Source organism: Mycteria americana, chromosome 5 (assembly GCF_035582795.1).
Source record: "Mycteria americana isolate JAX WOST 10 ecotype Jacksonville Zoo and Gardens chromosome 5, USCA_MyAme_1.0, whole genome shotgun sequence".
NCBI classification, from domain to species: domain Eukaryota; kingdom Metazoa; phylum Chordata; class Aves; order Ciconiiformes; family Ciconiidae; genus Mycteria; species Mycteria americana.
The window spans coordinates 67,095,476-67,116,942 of record NC_134369.1 but is presented as its reverse complement, the minus strand read 5'-3'; the positions used below and the strand labels follow the sequence as shown (position 1 = coordinate 67,116,942).

General features: G+C 45.7%; 1 protein-coding gene across 1 annotated transcript in view; it reads left to right on the top strand.

Moving 5' to 3' along the window:
• The window catches only part of PRKCH (protein kinase C eta), a 119,858-nt gene that overhangs the window by 42,355 nt on the left and 56,036 nt on the right, over positions 1-21,467 (top strand). Inside the window, exons 3-9 of the mRNA XM_075503792.1 lie at positions 7,351-7,501; positions 8,344-8,378; positions 9,893-9,981; positions 11,667-11,796; positions 12,710-12,837; positions 15,056-15,199; positions 15,932-16,105. Of these exons, the coding sequence (XP_075359907.1) occupies positions 7,351-7,501; positions 8,344-8,378; positions 9,893-9,981; positions 11,667-11,796; positions 12,710-12,837; positions 15,056-15,199; positions 15,932-16,105 (851 nt within the window). The remainder of the gene's footprint in view (positions 1-7,350; positions 7,502-8,343; positions 8,379-9,892; positions 9,982-11,666; positions 11,797-12,709; positions 12,838-15,055; positions 15,200-15,931; positions 16,106-21,467) is intronic.

Here is a 21,467-nt window from a genome sequence, read left to right as displayed (position 1 = left end):
CAGTCTGGTCTCTCTTGCAAACAGAAGTATCATGAGGTCACCATCTCCAAATGAATGCAAAAACCTGCAGAGATGGAATGATAACATGGAGAGCAGGTAAAACCTTTCTTGCTCTTGGCAGAGAAGCAAGCACAGGGTGAAAAAAGGGGCTGTCCCCTTCCTTCTCTCACAGTGGTGTGGCCATAAAGAGAAGGGAGAGGGAAGTGCAGGGAAGTGGCTGTTGCCTTCAAACACATCCTGCTTGGCAGCCAGCAGCACTTCTGCAGCCTGTGGCCTGGAAAGTACAAATAGGCTGGCATGCAGCAACCTCTGTTTGAGAACCTGGTCTCTTATGGCATGGAGTTGCTCAAGTTCGCTGAAATCTTTTGTTATCCTCAGTATCCCATTTGCTCAGTTCATTGTTACTCACTACAGAAAGGAATGGAAAGGCTTTTCCATTCATATTTTTCAGCCTTGTGCAACATGCTGCGGTGCCTTGTTTCATAGCTGTCAACATCCATGAGCAGACATCTAAAAAAATTTTCCCAGAAATAACTTGTAAAAGCAGATGTGGAAAATAATATTTTTGAGCTGCCCTGTGCATGTCTGAAAACCTGTGTGGCAATCATGATTAAAACTCTATGCAAAATAACCTGTATGGTATTCATAATTGGCCAGTAGACTTGAAGCAGCAGTAGTAGACTTGTTTTAAGAGTTTCTCAAGCCACCTTCTTCCTCCTCTCTCATGTTCTCACAGACCTTATGCAAACAGATAAAAAGCAGCTATTTTTCTTTCAGCCCCAGCCTCTGCTTTGCAGCCCTCTCCCCTCCTGCACATGTGGACGGCTCCCAGCAGCCACGTACTGGTCACTCCAGCTCTGCAGAGCTGTCCTGCTGTCCCTGGCACTGCTACATCCAAGTGCAAGAGACTGTGAGTGAAGAGAACTGAACCCCCCAAAAGGTCCTGGACCCCAGTTCCACACCGGTGAGGTGAACGGTGAGGTTAGCAGTCATGGATGGGGCAGAGCTGTAGCTGGTAAGCCTGGGAAACATGGAGATGTGTCTTCTCAGCTTTGCTATCTCGCCTACTGATGCCACCAGAGCTTTGGCGTCATTGTGTAATTCTAGAAATAAGCCTATGATAGGCTTTTGTAGCAATAGCTGAGCACTGTCACATTCGCTAATATTGTTATGTGAACTTCATTGATCCTGTTCTCACTGCTACCTCACTGAAACATCATCATTCAGCCTCAGTACTCAAATGCTGCTTATCATTGAGAGCTGAGATAAATTTATGTCCTAGACCTGGCAGGAAAACAAGGAAGATGGATCTGCCCTACTTCAGCACTTGGACGAGAAAGAGAGACCTTGCCTTGAGTGCAAAGTTCTGTGTGATATGATGCAGGGATGATTACGTGTTTTTGCATTTCCAAGACTGCTGATAATTCTGTTTCATACTTATCAGTGGGAAAACTCTTTTTTTTTTTTTTGGAGTCAGAGCATCATTGTTCCTGTTCCGTTGACGGGTTGCCATCTTAAAGGATGAACTGCCCATTAACATGGGTTTTCTGTCAAGTCCTAGTAGAAAATGACCTAGACCTGCCAGCACTAGCTGGCTCCTTCTGGTCTTCATACAAAACTTTACCCAGTTTCAGAGGGGAAAAGAGCAGCTGGATCAAACGTAAGTCCTAGCCTGTGTTTGATGTGCCACATGTTTGCTTTGCAACAAGTCTCCTCTGGGATTTGAACCAATCTGGTTTCGCGCACAGACTGGCGAAAGCAGCAGAAGGACAGAAACTTTGACGGATGTGAAGTGGAGGAGAAACCCCGTGAGGTTAACACGATCTCTGCGGATGTGGCTGTTTTCCAGCTGGCCCATTCACGCGTCCAAGTGGCTTTTGAGGAGAACTGAAAAGAAAACTTTGCAATCGTTAGGAAAAGAAAGGTTTTTGCTCTGCAGCACTAATACTAGGGAAGCAGAACAGTCAGCAATGGAAATACTACTTTGGGTCATAGCCTTTAAATCCTTTTCCCTTTCCAGAGTCAGGCTGTCAGCCTCTTCTTCAACACTGTGTTGTGTTTATAATGTTTTCATTAGTAAGGCTTCCTGTGGTTTTGACCATCCACAGGATTATGATGATAAAACTCCTGGTTAAAAGATACCAAGCCTTTGTAAGGGATTTTTGTCATAAGAGATGTGCTTTCTGGCTTGGAAAATAAACATCTTGGTTAATTTTGGTTTAGCCTCTGTTTATATTCAGTAGATGTGAGGAAGCCCGCTGTTAGGTAAATCTTGAGAGAACACCTCCATACTGATGGCCAGAAGGGTGGGTGTGTGTATTCATTCCCCCTCATGTACTTGATTTGGTTTTTATATTCTTTTCCTAAAGCACCCATTACAACTCACCGCAAGGGCATGGGCTAGCTGAGCGTTTAGCCTGACCCGAAACGGTTGTTAGGTGCTGCGGTGCTTGTGAGAGGCGAGGGGTCTGTCAATCCGCTGTCTTGCTTTTTACAGCCAGTGAGTGCAGTGGTTGGTCTCTGCTCCGTGCTCACGTATCACTCAGTGCAACGGGATCCGGCTTGCAGTGCTCCCGGGGGAGCACAGGAAAATGTGTATACTGTTAGTGCTCCTCATAAAAAAAAAAAAAAAAAAGCTTAATTAAGTTTTAATCCGTTAGCATTATTGCTTTAAGGCTTTTTACATTGCTTTTTGAATATCTTTATTTCTTTCAAAGGAAAATTCCATTGATGTATACAGGAGTATAACACTAGAAAACGTCATGTATTGGGATGCACCCGAATGACCTTTGTCATGCCAGCATTATAGCAGCAGTCGATAGCACAATGGTGAGATTGATTTCCGATAGATGAGACCTGACAGGCTTTAACTACTTGAGGCAAACCGTTACACACACAACACTTCATCCTGCAGCTCTTCCTCTTGTCTTATTGCTGTAGTTACCCCACCACTGTAAGGACTTAACTGAAATGACTCCTTGGAATAAAAAATGGGGGGGGGATCTCTGGCCGGGAAGGGCAGGCTCAGGTAAGCGCCGGGGGCAGGTAGGGCAGCGTGATGAGGCTGCTGAGCGGTGTGCTAGTGCATGTGGATGTCCTCAGATGACTTGGTGGGTTATTTATTCTCCTCTCCCTCCGCGTGCATAATTTCCACTGCCATAAACATGTGTTAGGCATGAGTGGAGAGGAGGAAAGGGGAAGAGGCTTTTTAGTATTTAACTTTGTAGTTACTTTTGCACATAGCCAGGCACAGTAAATACCCCATAGTTACAGACGTCCAAATTTAACCGTGGATGTGGACAACTCCCTTCACAGAGCAATTACTTGCCTGTTTTTATAGCAGCATTTGGACATTTGAACCGTTCATGGTGGTTGTTGCTTTACCAGAGATTAGAGGCTTTTAAAAGTCTGGGTCTCCTAAAGTGGTCTAGAGCTGCTTTGTTTTGTAAAATGCTCTCTGTGTGCAGAAGGAAAATATATATTCTATAGGAAACTGGCCAGAACGCAGAACGTGAGTGGGGAAATGTCTGTGATGACTTTACAGCCTCTGACGCTAAAGGTGAGAGGCACGAGGGGCTGCTGCGTAGGCCACCCTGTCCACTAGCAGACGTCAGCGCTGCGTCGAAGGTTTCTGCACGCAGCCCCTCGCCCAGCGGCGCTGGGAGCCTTTTAGCAGAAGGGATGGGTGTGAGCCGAGGAACTGCCGTCTTGGTGGTTGGGGAGGCTGGGCGTTAGGAGGAAGGTGGTTTTGGAAGTGATACGTTCCCCCATTTCAAAATCACTTGCGCCTTGTTGGAGGGTTGAACTTGCCTGCTCTGTGGTGTGGTGCATGGTATGGGTGAGCGCCCAAGCCCTCTGAAAGAAGGATTTATTCTGTGGGATGTGGTTGTATATGTAGATCCACTAGATCATGTGGCGATGGTCTCCTGCGGCTACGCCTGGGCCTGAGGTGTGGCTGAAGTTGTGCTGTGCTCTGCCTCTCCTTTGTGCTTGAAACAGCATCAGGAGATGGGAAGAGCAGTGCCCAAAAGAGCTGATTGCGTATGAAAAGTAATCCAGGCCGTGCTGAATTCAGTGTCCTGCTTAGTAACACTTAGATTTGCTATAATGTAATGTGAGGTGAATGTAAGCGTGGGTGAGGATCACCTAGAAGGTGTGCAGCATCTGGAGGAAGTTAGCAGGGTAACGCAGCCAAGTAGCGTGGGAAAATGTGAAACTTGAGGAACGTTTTAAATATGAGTTATGCTTTTAGGAAAAAACGAAAAAAAAAAACTTGTGGCATGTGTTTTCATGAAAAGTGGGTCTGTAAGATGGAAGCCGTTGTGCTGCGTGAGATGTCGGTGGCTGGAGAACAGGAGATGGAGGCCAAGTACGGCTCAGAGGAGAAGGTTCAAGGCTGGCCATGGATGTGATCCACCAGCGCAGGCCACATGGAGACTTCCTCTACCGCCCATGAAAAAGCAAGTGCCTGTCATTTTTTGGCCTTCCTGAACCATTTCAAAATTGCAGTCTCTCTGAAGCCAGGCAAACCACAGGGACGCACAGCAGTGTCCCACTCGGTGGCTTTGCGGGCCACCTTCAAGCGTCCCTTATTCCTGGTGCAAAGGACTGGCTTGCTCTTGGCTGCGTGTGGGCTTCTCGCTGCATGGGAGAGCACCAGGGAGGCAATTACCCCATGCTGATCCTTGAGGGGAACTGTAACAAAACCAGAAACGACATGAGCTAAATTGGGAACATATTCTCTTAAACTCTGGTAAATGTGAGTGCATGAACTTAAAGGGCATCAGCTGTTGGGCTGGTAATGGAGAAGCTGGTATGAAGCAAGCTGCTAACTGGATTGCTGCTTTAGGTGATTTACTTATGTGCTCATCGCCCACTCACAAACCCTGCTCTTCCCTTTCCATGCCTTGGAAGTTCTCCTATACGTGCTGAACGCCGAGACAGGATACTTTGCCAATTGAGGGTTTTGGCCCTGATCCAGGAAAACACTTAAGAGTATGCTTAAACCTAGATCAAGGAGATGTTCTCTTGAATTTAAAAGTGGGCAAATTTTGTAATACTATAAGGATTTAAAAAAAATTTATTTATTTATTTTTTTTTAATTCTCCCATGAAGTTGCAGAAAGCTTGGGCTCAGTGAAGGAACTGGCTCTTGATCTTCTTCTTTTGGGGAAGAAGGATGAACTGGTTGACCTCTTGAAGTTCTTCTCAGCCATGTTTCCTATGGTGGATAATGAGTCTATTGAAATTGTGCAATGATGATTGAATGTTTGGAAGGGATATTAAACCTCTGCACATCAGCTCTCACTTCTGGAGATCAAAATGACATCTTGTGTGTGGGAAAGAGGCAAATTATCTCCCAGCTGCAGGGTTCCTCCATCTTGCTGTCATGTGTTTCTAGTTGCCCACTGACAGAGGCAGGATGCTGAACTAGGTGGACCAATGTTCTGATTCAGTCTGGCAATTCCTGTGGTCCCCTGAGTCCTGTTGACTTCAGTGAGAATTAAACCCATGTTTAAGCACTTCCCTAGAAAGGCAGGCTTTTCCGCGCCAGTCTCTGCCTAGCTGCTTGAAGCTCTGCAGTGAAGAAAGCAGGTTTCTGTTAAGTGCTTGGATCGGCCCTACCACATCCTTTTTTGTTTGTTTGTTTTGTTTTAATGGTAAAATCCTAATTTATAGCATGCACTTCCATTTTAAAAATAAATGCAAGCTGTCTTAAAGTCAAGCCATGTTCCGTGTCGCAGTTATGCCATCAGGTAGGAGATTTCCATTAGTGCCTGTGGAGGGGATGCAAGCACAAATGGCTAGGAGAACACAGCAGAAAAAAACCCTTGAGCTTTATGGCTGGCTTTGCTTCTAAACCTGTGTGGCAAGAGTACGGAGAGGAATACATTGTGTGGCTTGCGGCCCTTTGAAGTGGCTGGGTTCAGTACTGACAGGATGGCTTCCCTTATCTCCGCTCCTACAAAGAGGACTGGGAAACATGCCTGTGATGTGGGACTCTTACATTTCAAGCCTTGATCAGGTTGACAGCTTTTTCCTTCCCCCCCCCCCGTGGTTAATCAACAAAGCTAGTTGAAAGCAGGGAAATACTCTGCCCCCTTTTTATGGGTAAATGAAGTGGTAGGGTAAGGTAACAGCTGTGTTTGGGTACTGCTGCCGATTCCCTGCTCCAGGATGATCAGACGGGTGGGAAGTTTACAGACTGCCTGCCCCTTCCCGTGTCATTACATCCCTGCAGAGGGTTTGGCAATAGCTGGTGTTTGTCTTGCATCCAGTCCGCGCTCAAAACCGGAGTCCTGAGTACGTACGTCGGTGCACGATCACCTCTAGCAGACTCCATTGTGTGTCCCCAAAACACACTTGTTAGCAGGGCCTGATCCTATCCTTCAGCAAGCAACTAACTTGAAAACTGCAAATTTCATTTCTTTCTTCTGAGGCGAGTGTGCCCCAGATGAGGCTTTGATCTGGGAAGCTCAGCTGAGCCTGACCTGGTCTGTGCAAGGATCCCAGAGACCAGCTGGCTGTGATTTGCAAGTTGCTGCTATATGGGAATGGCTTGCTTGATCTACAGCTCAGTTCTGTCTTTTAAGAGTGACTTGTTTTGTGTAAATTAAGCTTTTCTAGGAAATGGTTATATGGCTGAACTAAACCCAGTAAAAAATAAAACAAAATTAAATTTTGGGACAATTCAGATGTGAATGCCAGCAGTTCCTGGGTCTCTGCTTCCCAGAACTTCAAAATATTATCTACCCTTGGGAAAATGAGCCCTTTAAAGAAAGCTGAGAGTGGCACGTGTCAAACAACTAATAGTCCTTGAAAAATTAGGCTGTGCCTTTTTATCCAATACAGGAAGCAAAATCGCTACAAATGGCGATACTGAAGTGTAGCATGAGAAAGGGGATGAACACCATTCACTGAGCAAGGCATTGCTTCAGCTTGGCAAGCGGGGGCTGGCCTGGTCAGTTGGTTGCACGCAGTCATGTTTTCAAGAGTTATTGCCCAAAAAGCTGTGAGTTATAATAACTCATTAGCCTTGAGCTTCTGGTCTGTTTACAGCTTGTGAATTAATGGGCTAGTGACATGTCTCAACATGGGAGAGGAGTGAGAGGAAGATGGGAAGAGGCAGTTATTTCTAGATGAAGAACGTCATTTTGAGCTAAAGGGGCCTTTGCAATTAACTTCCTCTGTTGCCTCTCCCAGATGCTTTCCTTATTCTAGAGCGTGGTCCCCCGACTTCTAAACCAGGGATGTAATCGTGGCCTTTGAAAACATTTTGTGCCATAGCAAAACAGGAGTAATAACTGTGCATGATTGTGTACATTATTTTTTTCTTTTTTCCTCTGCACAGGGACCCTCCAGAGGGATCGAATTTTTAAGAACCTCACTCGGAAACGCCAGCGGGCGATGCGAAGGCGAGTGCATCAGGTGAACGGGCACAAATTCATGGCTACCTACCTGCGACAGCCTACGTACTGCTCACACTGCAGGGAGTTCATCTGGTAAGAACGGCTCGAACGCAGTGGTGTGGAGCTTCCCATCCCTTCGCGTTTTGGGGACCGACATGCCAACCCTGATCCTGAATCAGTCAGCCAGCACTTTACCAAGGGCCACCGATGTGACTCCCCTTGGCCATCAGGTTTAGCAGGGTACATTTATGCTGCAAATTGGAGGCTGCAAACTGCAAACCTGCAGAGAGGCCAGAGGTGATGTGTTTCTTGGATGCTGGAACGAAAGTGGGAGGGTGTGGGGATGGGGCAGTGTTCCTCACTTGTAAGCGTAGATATTCTTTTTGGGGGAAAAAAGTAACCCAAGCAATATGAAGAAAGACCCCAGATACTAGCTTGAGTGGAGCTTTGTGATTACACTGAGAAAAAACAGTTGCTTGAAAGACTAGAGAAAATGCCTGAGAACAGAAAAGCCATCAGAGGTGTGAGGTGTGGGGTGATATGTGTGGGGGAGTAGGCAGAGCAGGGAGAAAAACTTAGATGTGTCTCAAAAGAGCATGGAGTGGGAGAGATAATAACAGGGTGTGGGCTGCTGGGATCAGTCTAATAAGTGTGGTGCGTGTTGTAATAAAGTGAGGTATTTCAGAAACTGGAGTGAGGGGGAATATGGGGAATAACATGCATGCTGACAGCCTGTCCTGTAAGCTACGGCCCTTGCAGTGCTTTGTTACGCTCTCACACCCCTGTGCTGAATTGCACCATTATTGCTGGGCAGTTTTGCCCCGCGGGTCTGGTCATTTGGGATCCTCTTGCATTTTGGATCTCTCTTCTGTAAACGATCTGCAAGAAGACTGGCTTTCTGATGTTAAATTATGTTCATATTTTGTTTTGAACAGGGGCGTGTTTGGGAAGCAGGGATACCAGTGCCAAGGTAAGGTGCTCTGCTCCTGCACGGGGTGTGTGTAGGTTGTGCTGTCTCAGGAGCGCTCTCCCGTGCTGCTGGCAGGGACATCCTGCGGTTACAAGCTTCTCTGAAGTCATCACTCCTCTTCCTCCCCAGCCAGCCAAAACTGTGCATTTGAGCTGCCGTCAGGCTGACGGCATGCATGCACGCAGGAGCAACCACCTACATTCATGCAAACACCTAGAGGTTCGGTTGCTGGGCTTCACCCGCAGTTTTCCTCCTGTGCAGATCCACGGAGTTGCTGAGTGCATGCGACACCCAGCTGGGCTTGAGAGATCCAGGGTCCCTTCAGGACAGTGTTCAGCTGGTACTGGGACACAAAAGTATCCTGCTGGAATGGCCACCCTCTTCCTTTCTCCACCTATGTAATTCAACAAAGTGAAACTAGGGACGTGACTTCAAAGGGCAGCCTTGTGGGCTGGCGCAGCACTTTTGTCTGCATGTTTTGGCTGAACGGCTGTATAGATGTATGTGATGCTTGTTTGCACTTAATTATTGTTCTTCCTTTCCCTTTTTCTATGGTAAGATTTTATTTTTCTTTTTATTAATTGCCTCACAGGTGTATGGTCACTCAGTATAGCCTTCTAACACAGCCTGTTTCTTGCGCAATATAATAGGGCACTGGTATCCTCATGGGAAAGGAAGCTACGTGTAAACAATGTGGGTATCCTGCATAGAATTTCTGGGTGAAAGTGAATGTTATTGATAGATGCTTATGAATGCAACGTTGAGTCAGCAACAAACAGAATAGTGTGGGACCCTGCAACGCACCTGCAACATGCAGTTTCCATTATAAAAATCTCCTTACGTAGACAGTAGCTACGACCCTTGGTGGTGTCTGTAGTGCACGCTGGGTTATGGTGTGGAGGAATCCAAGTTCCTTCCAGCCAAGCCAGCTTCAGACTTGGAGAGAACCCAACTCTGCTTTAGGGCTGATCAGCCCTCTTGATGGGGACTAGCTAATTAGCCCCGACACAGCACCATTCTGCTGCAGTTATCCAGCTCCCCAGGCCCAAGCATTGCACTGAGCCTTAATGACAAACTAATCTGGGCAGGACTCACTTGGGTATCCGGTGTAAGAGACACTATGCTACCGAGATGTAGGGATGGCTTTTGATATCTCAGACCTGCGTTCTCTAATATTGTTTGTGTATGTTGTGAGAGATGCTCTCCACTGGATAATTTCAACAGCATTTTTTTAGGTCATTTGTGAAGTTCCACTGTTATTTCTGTGGGCATCACCCATATTTTATATAGGCAGCTGTTTTCTAGACTGTATGAATGATCCAGTGCAGAATTTCTGTTGCAACGGGTTGGAGATACATCTCCAGATGTGTTAGGAAATTTTGGAAATTCCAAGCCACCAATTATTTTTCACACCTTTACTGTGTCCTGACGATCTAGCCGAGCCTTAAAGACCCCAGCTGATGCGTTCTGAGTCTTTCAACAGCTCTTTTCAGCATGCCTCTTTTATTTCCTAGTATGCACCTGTGTTGTACACAAGCGCTGCCATCATCTAATTGTTACAGCTTGCACGTGCCAAAACAATACTAACAAGACCGATCTCAAGGTAAAGTCATGGTGGTTATTTGGGGTCATCGTAATTTGTGAATCCTGAGGTTTTCTGGGTTGCTGGGGATTGTCCTATAATAGAATTTGCCCTGTGTTATCTTTATTCATAGATTTTAAAGTGAGGAAGAGTGATAGGGACATGCATAAAGGCCATGCAATATCATCTGGTTGTTCTGTTAATTCCAGTAATTGGTTGGACTAGCACACAGTTGAGGAAGGCATGGTGTCTTCATTGGAAGACATCAAGAAATAGCAAATCCACTGTTTTCCTTGGTCATTTTCTTTCATGATTAACTGTGTTGTCATCAAAATTTGGTGCCCAGTTCTTAATGTGGATTTCTCTGGCTTTAAAATCTAACCGCTGGTCTTTGTTATGCCTCTTTTTTTCTTTTCTGGTAATTTAAAGTGCTCATTTAGTCATTGCTCCACACCTTTACTCTATGAAATGATTTATGTTGTCATAAAAGAACCCTTGCATAACTTGGGTTTCTCAAGGTTTTCTTTCTTGCTCGTTTTGGCTGTATTTGACAGGAGTAACATTGCATGTCTGCCCTGTACATTGCATGTCTTATTGCTGTAACTGGAAATTGTTTAATAACTGTTTGAGGAAAATTCAATTGAAATATTTTTAATCTGGAGGTAGCTCTGTATTGTGTGCCATGCAGAAACCTTCTTTCCAGTGCAGATAAGCAATTGCTTTTACTCGTTATTTCTTGCCTCTCACCTGCTGAGCTAGACTTCTTAAAATGACACCTTGCCAAACCAGACAAAAATAAGTTAAAAAGCTTAAGGCTAAAGTGCAAGTTAAATGGTGAGTCTCCTCACCCCTCTTTTAGGATTGTGAAGGGCTTGTAACACCTCTAAGCTATTTTAAAAGAAGACAAAGGTGAGGAGGCACCGCTCACTTTAAACTCATTGTTTCGGTCACATCCCTGACTTTTCTTTGTGGAGTTGTGGGTTGCCCCTCAGTCTTCCAGGATCTGCATGTTGAGACACAAAATGGGAAAGTAATGAAGAAGTTCCATGGTGATGGGCTTCTTCAGCCGATCTAAGATTTTTCTAAGGTGTCTTTGAGATCTGCATGATTCACAGTTGGAAAAGAACAAGGTTAAAAAGGGGATGAGAGCAAGCGATAAAGCGAAATGTGGGCCTGAAATGAAAGACTGTTAATAACAAGGAGGGTGAGAAGAGGAACGAGAATTTTAGGAGGAGCTGGGAAAACTATTCTATATTAAATATAATAAAATCAACAGTTTGACCTAACATTACATGTTTACACATAGTATGCAAGTTAATAATTTGAAAACTGTTTAGTTACAAAATGCTGTAGCTAACATAATTTATATGTGGCACTTTAGTGTGATTGGTTTGTGATGAGGTAATCCACACTTCTAATTCTAACTTGGTTTTAAGAATTTAAAATTGGCTAGGCAGCCCTTTTTAAAATCTGCTCTGTCAGGTAGTCCAGCCTGACCAGCAAGGAAACCAGAGCGGGCTCACAGCAGGTGAGGTTGGTCACTCAATATTCACTTGCAGTGAACCTCAGTGAGGTGATGAATTGGGACATTTTCCGAGTTGGAATTATTTTTGTAGCTTTGCACTTAAATGCCCGTATGTAAATGAACATCAGCTTATTTATATGTATTTGAATTTTAAATCTGTGCTTTTCTTTTGGTGCCTCAGGTGACTGAACAGAGGTTTGGAATCAACATTCCTCATAAGTTCAGCGTCCACAACTACAAAGTCCCGACTTTCTGCGACCACTGCGGTTCCTTGCTCTGGGGAATCATGCGACAGGGCCTACAGTGTAAAAGTGAGCAGCCTTTTCACAAAACACATATATTTTAGACTCGTGATGCACTGTGTGGGTTTGATTTGTGCAACCTTCAAGAGAAAGCCGAGCAATGAATATTCATCTTTGCAAGAGTTAACAAAAATGCTGATCTACTTCTTAATCTCAGGCTTCCAGAAGGACTCTACTTTGCAGTCTCAGCACAGTTTTGTTTAACTGGCATTATTGAAAATATTCTTGGGTATCGCTGCTTCCTGCATTCAGTTTTCCCTTTACCTGAAGGCTTTTCCTCAGCTAATGAGATAAGGCAATTGAAAGGCATCTGGGGAGGAAAAGGTCATTGCTTTAGGTTGACTACCCTGTCTGTCACACTGTTAATTGATGACAAAGCATGTCTTGGTGTTATGTTTTTGTTTCAGTGATCCAGACTGCAAAATCGTGTGGGTAACAAACAATTTCCATTTGCCTTCATCTCCCACAAGAGGGTGTATGTGTGTCCACGAGTGAGAGCAAGAAAGATTTTAGTTTCCCACTGAACAATATATCTTTAAAATTAGATACCTGCAAATGCAGGGAAAGTTTGTTGCCAATTCTGTGGCATTATAAATCCTAATTTTACCTGCAGGCATAGCTGCAATGGTATTTATATACCTGACAAACGTGCTTATGAATAGCTTCAGACAATGTGGCATCCTACTTGGAGAGTTTGGGGTATATTCCTGATTTTCAGGAGTTTATTCTCTTATGAAGTCCTAATTTTGTTTCTCCTGAGACCAATGGCAAAAATCCCTTTAGTTTAAAGACACAGGGTAGATCCAGATGAGTGTATTTCCTGAAGCAGAATAGCTAAATTATTTCTCAGCAATAAATCTCTCGAAGTTATTTTAATTGTTCCTTTGCTTTTACTTTCCATCCCTACCATCACCCCTGCCAGTCTGTAAAATGAACGTCCACATCCGATGCCAAGCAAATGTTGCACCAAACTGTGGGGTGAACTCGGCAGAGCTTGCTAAAACCTTGGCATGCATGGGTCTGCAACCAGGAAGCATTTCTCCAAATTCGGTGAGCCTTTTTCTTTTTCTCTCTCTTTTTTTTTTTCCCCTCCTCTAAAACATTTACAGCTGAGTCTTTGTACGGGCGCAGCAGAAGTCCGAGACTTCAGTTATGGCAGATGGTGTTGGGTGGTGGACTGCGTGAGTAGGGTGTTACTGTCTGTGGCTTGTGGCAAAGACTTCACCTGGGACATGGATGTTTTATATCCAGGTTTACCCTGACGGAGGCTTTAGTCTATCGATGTTGCTTTGTTGTCTGCTTATGTTTCACAGTGGTGTGACTTGATTGACTCTCTTATCTGTTTGGCATGAATGAGAGGAAAATAAGACCCCAAACTAATTAATGGTCAGTATAATTCATGCCATACCTTTTTTTACCCTTCCTGCAAACACAAATGCACTGTCTGCATTTGTGGCTTGGAATACGGCATAAGAAGAGCTCAGCAAGAGACCTAGGTTCTCTTCCCTGCTTTGTCACCGTTTTTCTGAGTGATTTTGGGGAAACCATTTCACTCTTCACTACAGTTTCCCTGGCTAAAATCTGTGGTCCCTGTCAGCACATCAGCTCTGGTCTTTGCTGTCCAAGCCAGGGTCCTAGAGAGCTTGTTGCCAGGGTTGGGACATACGTATACAATTTCTGCTTGTCAGTACTTAAGGCATCCTAAAAATCCAGCTGTTGTATATCCGAGTCTATTAAGAGAGTTTAAAACACACTGTAAGAGCTTGAGTGAAAATGCCCATAAAGGGAAGGGAAATCAGAGCTGTCACTTGGTAACAAGCTTTCATCATGTTTCCTTTGCTAGCAGTTTCGAAAAATGAGTTTGCTTGAAACCACAATAACCCATAATAAAATGTTGGTCTATTTATTTTTATTTGACCAAAAAGAAAATATTAAAACCCAAAATATACTTGCCAGACCTGGTAAATCTTGTCATACAGTTAGTCAGCTACATCGGTTGACCACGGTACTGTATCAGCCTAGCCTGCTCATGAGGCTGTGCTGCCCCTTTTGATTTCAGTTGGTTTGTGCTGAGTGAGACTTTCTAATCTTCGTTCTTCACGCTGTAGCAGTTCAGGGGGACAGTTATCCTGGGAGTTACAGGAAAACACAAGTCCCACACTCCCTTCTCAGTTCTGTAAAAATCAGCACTTGTTAGCATTTGTTTGCATAATCTGCACATCAAAAGGAGATGAAACCAGGAAAATAAAAATCTCTGCTTGGTCTTGAACAATCTCTTCCCCTTGTTTGTGGGCTAAAGGCTCTAGGTAAGTGTTCAGACTGTGCTGTAAGCTTAAATCTGTGGGAGTGTTGCTGGGTGCTGTCCTTGAATGCTCTTGGTTCGTTCCCCATGGCTGGGGTTGCCGTTTCTGTGGCAGTGAGACGAGTCTTCTGCGCAGGAAGAATTTTGCTTTACACCAAAGTAGTCACAAGGTGGAGCTCAAGAAGTCCGTGTGACTTTGTTCAGGCTAATAAACTGAATAAAAGTACTCGTGGTTTATATGCGTACTCACACCTGGAGAGCTGTGAACAGAGGGCACTGGAGGTTAACTTGTTTTTGCAGTATATGAAGACCAGAAGCTCTAGAAATGTGTGCTAATACTGGTACAATTCCTGAAAACGCAGACACCTCTCTGCTGGTGTGGGAATGAACAGCCTTCCATTGAATTTACAGCAGTGGCAGAAACCAGCAGCCCAGCTGTGAGAAAGAAAAATATTTTGAAGTTTGGGTCCCACTGAACTGAGCTTGGAGTAAGAGTCTTAAAATCAGTTAGAAACCTAAGAGATTCAGATGAAGTCTGCTTGGGTTCTAGATCTCATCAGCACTTCGCATATTGCAGAAATTATGCAGTCTGATGCTCTGATTATGCTCAGATGTTAAACAGGAGACTTGGATTTCCACACTCATTGTCTTATTTTTCTGGGGAGTGAGGATGGAGAGGCAGGCTTGCCTCTTGGGTCTGCTGAGCAGTGGGTTTGCAACTTAAAATGCCCAGGTCAGGAACCAGCGTTGACATCTCAGCACAGCTCTGCGCAGTGCCGAGGTTGGCCGGTCACACGTGACAGCTATGTGGGGTGGTGGTACCAACCTGCTTTCTGTTCCAGTGGCCGTACAGTGCATCTGAACGGGTCCTAAACGCCCAGGTTGGTAGGTCGACTACTTGTGTACACCTCTGAGGCAAAAGTACAATTTCTCTGCAGACTGATACTTACTTACTTTCCTCTACAGAAACTGGTTTCAAGATCTACTTTGAGACATCAGGGAAAAGGCAGCCTGAAAGATGGCAACAACGTTAGTGAAAGTTCAGCGAGCAAACTTGGGATCAAAGACTTAACCTTCCTTCGTGTATTGGGAAAGGGCAGTTTTGGAAAGGTGAGAATTATTCGTGGCTCTTTCGGGGGAAACCACGTTCCTTATTTAGAAGCTCCAAGGCAGATGAAGTTATTTCGTAATGTGGCACACTGGCTGTCCAGTGGAGTATGCTTTGTGCAACAAGGTTGGTTACTGAGAGCAGGGAGAAAGGGGAAGAGAAAGCAAACTGACAGCAAAGTGCAGAATTGGATATCACAAAAAAGAAAAAAGTTAGCAACCAAAGGAACAGCTGCATGCCAGGGCCCGTACCAGAAATTGCAAGTGTGTGCATTAGCACTCATTTGGGCAGCATTTCTTGGAGCACGTAAAGACTTTTCCTTTAAAGGAAACAAGGCAGTGGTTTCAAATGCAGCGAGATGGAGGTTTCGTTTCTCTGCTTTGCCACAAAGCCAATGTGAAATGGCGCATTTGAATTTGATAGCTGAGGAGGGAAGTGGGATGGATGGCGCTGCTCAGGGGGTTTCCCCTGGCACAGCTTTGACCAGCTAGCCCGGCATGAGACATTGGAGCAACGTGTATGGGCATTTTTATCCGGAGAAGCCTGCTGCAGACAGTAGCATATGTGTCATCGATTGTACACTGATGCCCATACTAGCAGGCTGACTCACTTGCATCCACAAGCCTGGTCATGAGATAACTGACCTTTCTAGCGTGAGAAGGTGCAAGAGGCTCTGTGTTGCTCATAGAGACTGAGGGCTCAGCCCTTGCGGTTTACACTCCCCTTTGGTTTAGGTGATGCTTGCCAAGATGAAAGAGAGTGGGCAGCTCTATGCAGTGAAGGTGCTGAAGAAGGACGTCATTCTCCAAGATGACGATGTTGAATGCACCATGACTGAGAAACGCATCCTTTCCTTAGCAAGGAACCACCCATTCCTCACCAAGCTCTACTGTTGCTTCCAGACTCCTGTAAGTATAGCCTGGGTAGTGGACAGCCTTCCTCCTGATGCTGGCTGGCACGCTCAGGACAGAGGCACTCTTCTGTGTATCTGGTCCCTGGCCTGTTACAATTGTCCACCTTAGATCCAGGAGAAACCTCTCTGCTCAAGACTGAACAGAGCACTTTGCTATATTCCACCTCTAACATCTGCTGGGCATTTGGCAAACAAAATCCTGGCTTGTTCTAGGCTCCCTAACAAAATGATAATAACAGGGAAGCCTTTCTTTGTGTCTTCCCTAGAAACATCTCTGTGCCATTGAATGTTTCCAAATGCATATGCACAAATGTCTACAGACCTGCGGTGTCCTCTGGTTGCTGTGGGATCTCAAGCTCTTCTGTCTTGCTACCTGAATTTTAACAGGACTGTATTTGCATTGAATTATCTACAAACTCAATGAATTGTACTTGGAAGCAGGGGTAGCCTCCTGTATCTACCAGTCTTTGTATGCTGCTCAGAACTGAATGAAAGATCCTTCTGGGGTTACTGGAAGGGATCTTACTGACATGGGTGGACACTGAATCAGATCCATATACAGTCAGTATTTCATCTCATGTAAGACAAATGATAGCATTGCTGTCACTTGTGGTACGTATACCTCAGCGGAGGACTGCACATGTGCTGCCTGTCCAGCTTAGAGCCTCCTCTGGTGTGTGCATGGGGTTGAGAGCTCCTTGCTGATGTGGGTGGTGGAGGGAGGAGTGGCTGGGATGGAGGCAGTGGCCACAGCTGTGTCCCAGCAAGGTAAGTTTGGGAGTCCCTGAGCTAAGCTGTTACTAGGACCAAAGCATTTTCTGCAGTGTAGCTCTTCCAAACTGCCTGGGCTCCTTTCCAGTTGCTTTTTGTCCATTGCTAAATGGTAATAGAGCTTGTTTGCCTCTTAGAAGAGGCAGGAGAAACTTGCCCTTTTAATTGTGGCTTCACACCTCCTACATAAACCCAAAATACTAAAAAAAAAAAAAAAAAAAAAAACCCTAACAAAAAAAAAGCCAGACAAATGCATCCTGCCACCCACCCATTTCTCCTCTCACTGGGGTGATGCAACAGCCAGCTATGGAGTTTGAGTTGTGCTCGTTTAGGGTGGAGCCCTTGGGTAGACGCATGTAATAGAAACGAGGTGGGTTTTTTGTTTGGTTTTTTTTTTATATACAGCTTATGCGGTTCACAGAGCAGCTGTGCAGTATAGCAGAAACAAAACTTAAAGCTCACTACTAACTGAGCAAACTCCTCTTTTATTTCATAATATGAGGACACAGGGCCCCAATTTTAATGGCTTTCCTGAAGTTCTCATGTAAAATATCGGAAAAGTCCAGTACTGATGTGTGCTGTTTGAGGTCAGATGTGGGATAGCAGTGGTTTTTGCCACCCATTGCTATGCTTTTTGCTATGACTGTGCTTACTGAATTGCAACATAGATGTGAAAATAGCAAGTGTGCTGTGTAGAGTATTTCCCATGAACTGAGGGAAGATTTAAGGTGACTGTGCTAGTACCATCCATCATGTTCAAAAAATGAATGCAATCTGCTATGGGTGCAGACAAGGTCTTCTGGGCTGATGAAGTAATTGCAGAGTCTTTTGCAAAGGGGAAAAAAAAGGGAAGAACTCAGCCTGTTTAGACTAGCAAATTGAAAGCAAAAAGAGGATCTGATTGATGTCTGCAGATGTCGAACACTGAGGAGGGAAACAAAGCTGTCAAGATGCTGGCTGAGATTAAATGAGTCTAGACTAGCCATGGATACAGTTAGACTGGAAATGAAAAGGAGGTTGCTAAACAGTAGAGCAGCCTGGAACAGGAATTTCTGGAGCAGCTTCTCGTGAGAGGAGCGGAGGGAAGAACCTCTCAGCCCTTGCTGCCCTGAACGCAGAGCTGGTCAGTCTCTGAAAGGGTGCCAAGGGAGTGGTGCTGGTCACAGCAGGACCCTGCTATTTCCAGTCTTTCCCAGGTTCCTCCTTTATTTGAATCCCCCTCTGCTTCGTTATCTGGATTGTCAGTAACAGAAAACCACTTCCCTCCAATAATAAACAAAACAAAAAAGGGAAGCGTTTGCAAAAAAAAAGATTTCAGACTAACGTGGTTCATCGCGTCTTTTGTCCGTGTTCTGCGCTCAGTGACACCCACCTCAATCCAGAATAACCAGATGTAAATTGCTTGTAAAAGCATAATTAAATCCCTTTGCTATAACAGCGAAATGATTGCAACAGCAGGGTATTCGTTGGACAGAGTCCTTCCAGGAGGGCTTAACCGGGCTGATAGAGTACTTAGGGTTTCTGCTTGTTCTTTACATGGCATTGGGTTAGCCCCTCCATTAACACGAACCTGGCAGAAAAGAATATATGTCTATATAAAATAAAATAAAACAGTAACCATTTACTCAAAATGTTGGCCTGCAGCCATATTTAAAAATACCAAAGCACTTTCTTGTGTTTGGAGTTCGGGGGAGGGTTACACAAAACAATACCTAATTTCACTTGCAATTACATGAAAGCCACATCACATGTATCGCACTTACAGCCCAAACTCTGAAAATGTGGTATTAACGGTTCATGTTATAAAAAACAAAGCGTGATGCCAGTCTGCCATGGAGAACCTGGATAAATAATGACCTACTGGGCCTGCCTTTAGGAATTTTTCAAGAACGAGCATTTTGAGGCTTCTTACCATTTGTCAAAGCAAAGTCAGAGCCTGATCCCCTAAGATGTATCAAGACAGGCCGGGACTAACTGGCAGGGCAGTAGCCCAGCTGGAAGGTACCTGGGGCTTATGGTAGGTGCCAAGTTCAGTATGAGCCAGCAGTGCAGTCTCATTGCACATAAGTTAAATTATGTGCTGGGCTGCTTCAGGAGCTCAGGGGAAGTCATTCTCCCCTCTGCTTGGCACTGGTGAGGCTGCACCTAGAATAGGGGTGTCCAGTTATGCCCCCCCCCCCTAGTTCAAGAGGAAATTGTGGAAATTGGAAAGGAAGGACCTTGGAAGCACCTGAAATGCTGCAGCAGTTTGAGGACAGAGTGCTCAAAGGGTTTGAGGGTTTGGCTGGATCTTGAGCCATTTGAATTCTGACTCTTGTATAACATTCCACCCAAACCAGCAAACTCTTCTCCTTACTTACGCAGCCTAGGGCTGACTTAAACAGCCTGGGGCATGTCTGTGCCGCACACTGCGATGGCATGTAGTGCTAGTAATCTCGCATTAGCTCAGCTGGCACAAGTACCAGAAACAGCAATGCGTTGCCTGAGTTCATCTATATTGCTGCTACTTTTGCTCACCTGTTTTAGAGCTAGCCGAGGTTTTTCTGTGCTTACATTAGCTGCTGCTGGTTTTCAGACAGATTTTCTGTTCTCTTGTGCTGCCTCTGTGCTCAGTGTGGTCCTAATTTAGTCTCAGCTGCAGCATAAGTGATACCCGCTGGCAAGGGCTGCTTTAGTAGCCCAGGGTGGGCTGAGGCTGCCTGACCTCCAAACAGCCTCCTTGCTCTGTCGCAGAGAAATACTGCAGCCACTAGGTGGTAGGAGCTGCAAGTGTTCTCTCTGCCTGGTATAGGTCACAGTTTTCGGAGCCTAAAGAGGAAATATTAGCTGCACAGCAGGCTGGCAGAGGTTGGCCATGGCCCTCTGCGTGCCCAGCGCTGGGCTGGGCAGTTTTGGACTTGCACCTCCAGATTCCTTTCCTGTGAAAGGCAAGGAAGGAGTCCTGCTGGTCCCTTGCAGGGGGGGCAGTCCTGCTCCAGCCGCATCTATGCGAGGTCTTCCTTGCTCACCATATCTCTGGGGTTTTTTTAATTATTATTATTTTTTTTTAATTGAAAGCCTTGCCTTGGGAACTTTCCACCTTGCCGAAGCCATTTACCTCTGCTTTTTCTAGGGCCTTAGAATCATCCCGTAATGTCAGTGAAGGTTATGCTCCCGCTGCAGTAATCTGTGAGTTGCTGACAGGTGCTGGGGCTGACCCGTGGGTAATCGTGGATTCTGCGTTAGGGGTCACAGGCACCAAAAAATGCTCGTTTCCGTTTACCTGCCACTAGTGTCATCCAACACCTCAACGATACTGTCCTAGAATGGGTGAAAGAGGCTGTATGTAGAAATAGCTAAGTCAGTAATTTAATCCTGGGGAATGCGGATCCTGGAATGTTTTAATTAAAATGAGTTTGCAGTAAGTAGGTCCTGTCTTCTTTGGGGTTTAGGAACCATCCTTCCTGCACAGGTGGTTTGCTTTTAAATCCTTTTGTCTCCACTTGTATGCATGAGAATGAAAAGGGCTGGGGGAGATCAGCTTCCCATGTAAATAGTGTCAAATAGCTTCTGGGTTTTATGTTTATTGCCCTTACCCTTTCCTCATGACTGCAGGGTGCTTCCAGGGGACCGTCCCCCAGGCGATGCTGTTTCCAGCGCTGTCCTTGCTAGCCTGATCATTATATGGATTTGCTCTCCGTGTGGCTCTGCTGACAGTTGCTGAGGCACAGAGCCTGCCCCTGCCGTTCCAAAAATAGTGAGACATGAGAACTTGGCAGAGGGATGTGATTTTTTTATAACGAGCGTCCTTCCAAGATAATAGCTAGCAGGGGTGCTATTGAAGCTGGTAGGGACTGGCCTAGGGACTCCAGGGCAGCTAATCATTGAACCCGTCCTGTTTTACAAGGGCAGCCTGCTGTCCGGCACGCAGCTTTCCACCCCCTTGGCAAGCTGTGGGCTGATGTCATGCTCTTGACATGGAAGGGGAAGGTTTCTTCACGTCTCCGCTGACTCCCGGGGTGCTCAAACAGTTCTCCCAGGGTCGGTGTGGGCACTGTGTCAGGGATCACCCAGGTGTTTAGAGAGATGAGCCTGTATTTCACCTCCTAGAAGTGCTAGAGCTAACCTGGAGCCTTTGATGGGGGCATAATTTTCAAGTGAGGGCCCACCAGCCACCAGCAGAAGCGGTGGGACTGAACAATGGCAGCTGGCTGGCTCCCAGGGACCAACCCACCCGTTGGTCCCTGGATGCCACAGTAGAGGTCTAGGTGCCCTTGTATATCCTTGGAGTCCTCCAGTCATGGTCCCTCCAGGGGACCTCCAGAGCCCCATCCAGGGACCAACCCACCTGTTGGTCCCTGGATGCCACAGGAGAGGTCTAGGTGCCCTTGTATGTCCTTGGAGTCCTTCAGTCATGGTCCCTCCAGGGGAGTCCCTTGGTCACAGTCCCTTCAGGGGATCTCCAGCATCAGCCTGGTGTTGTCCACCAGCCACTCCACATTCACCAAGTGGGTAGAGCACAGGGCAGCCCCAGGGCAGAGCCTGGCATGGTGGAGGTGAGGAAGGCTGGAAAGGCAGCGGCAGCCTTCCTGGGGCTCTGGTTAGAT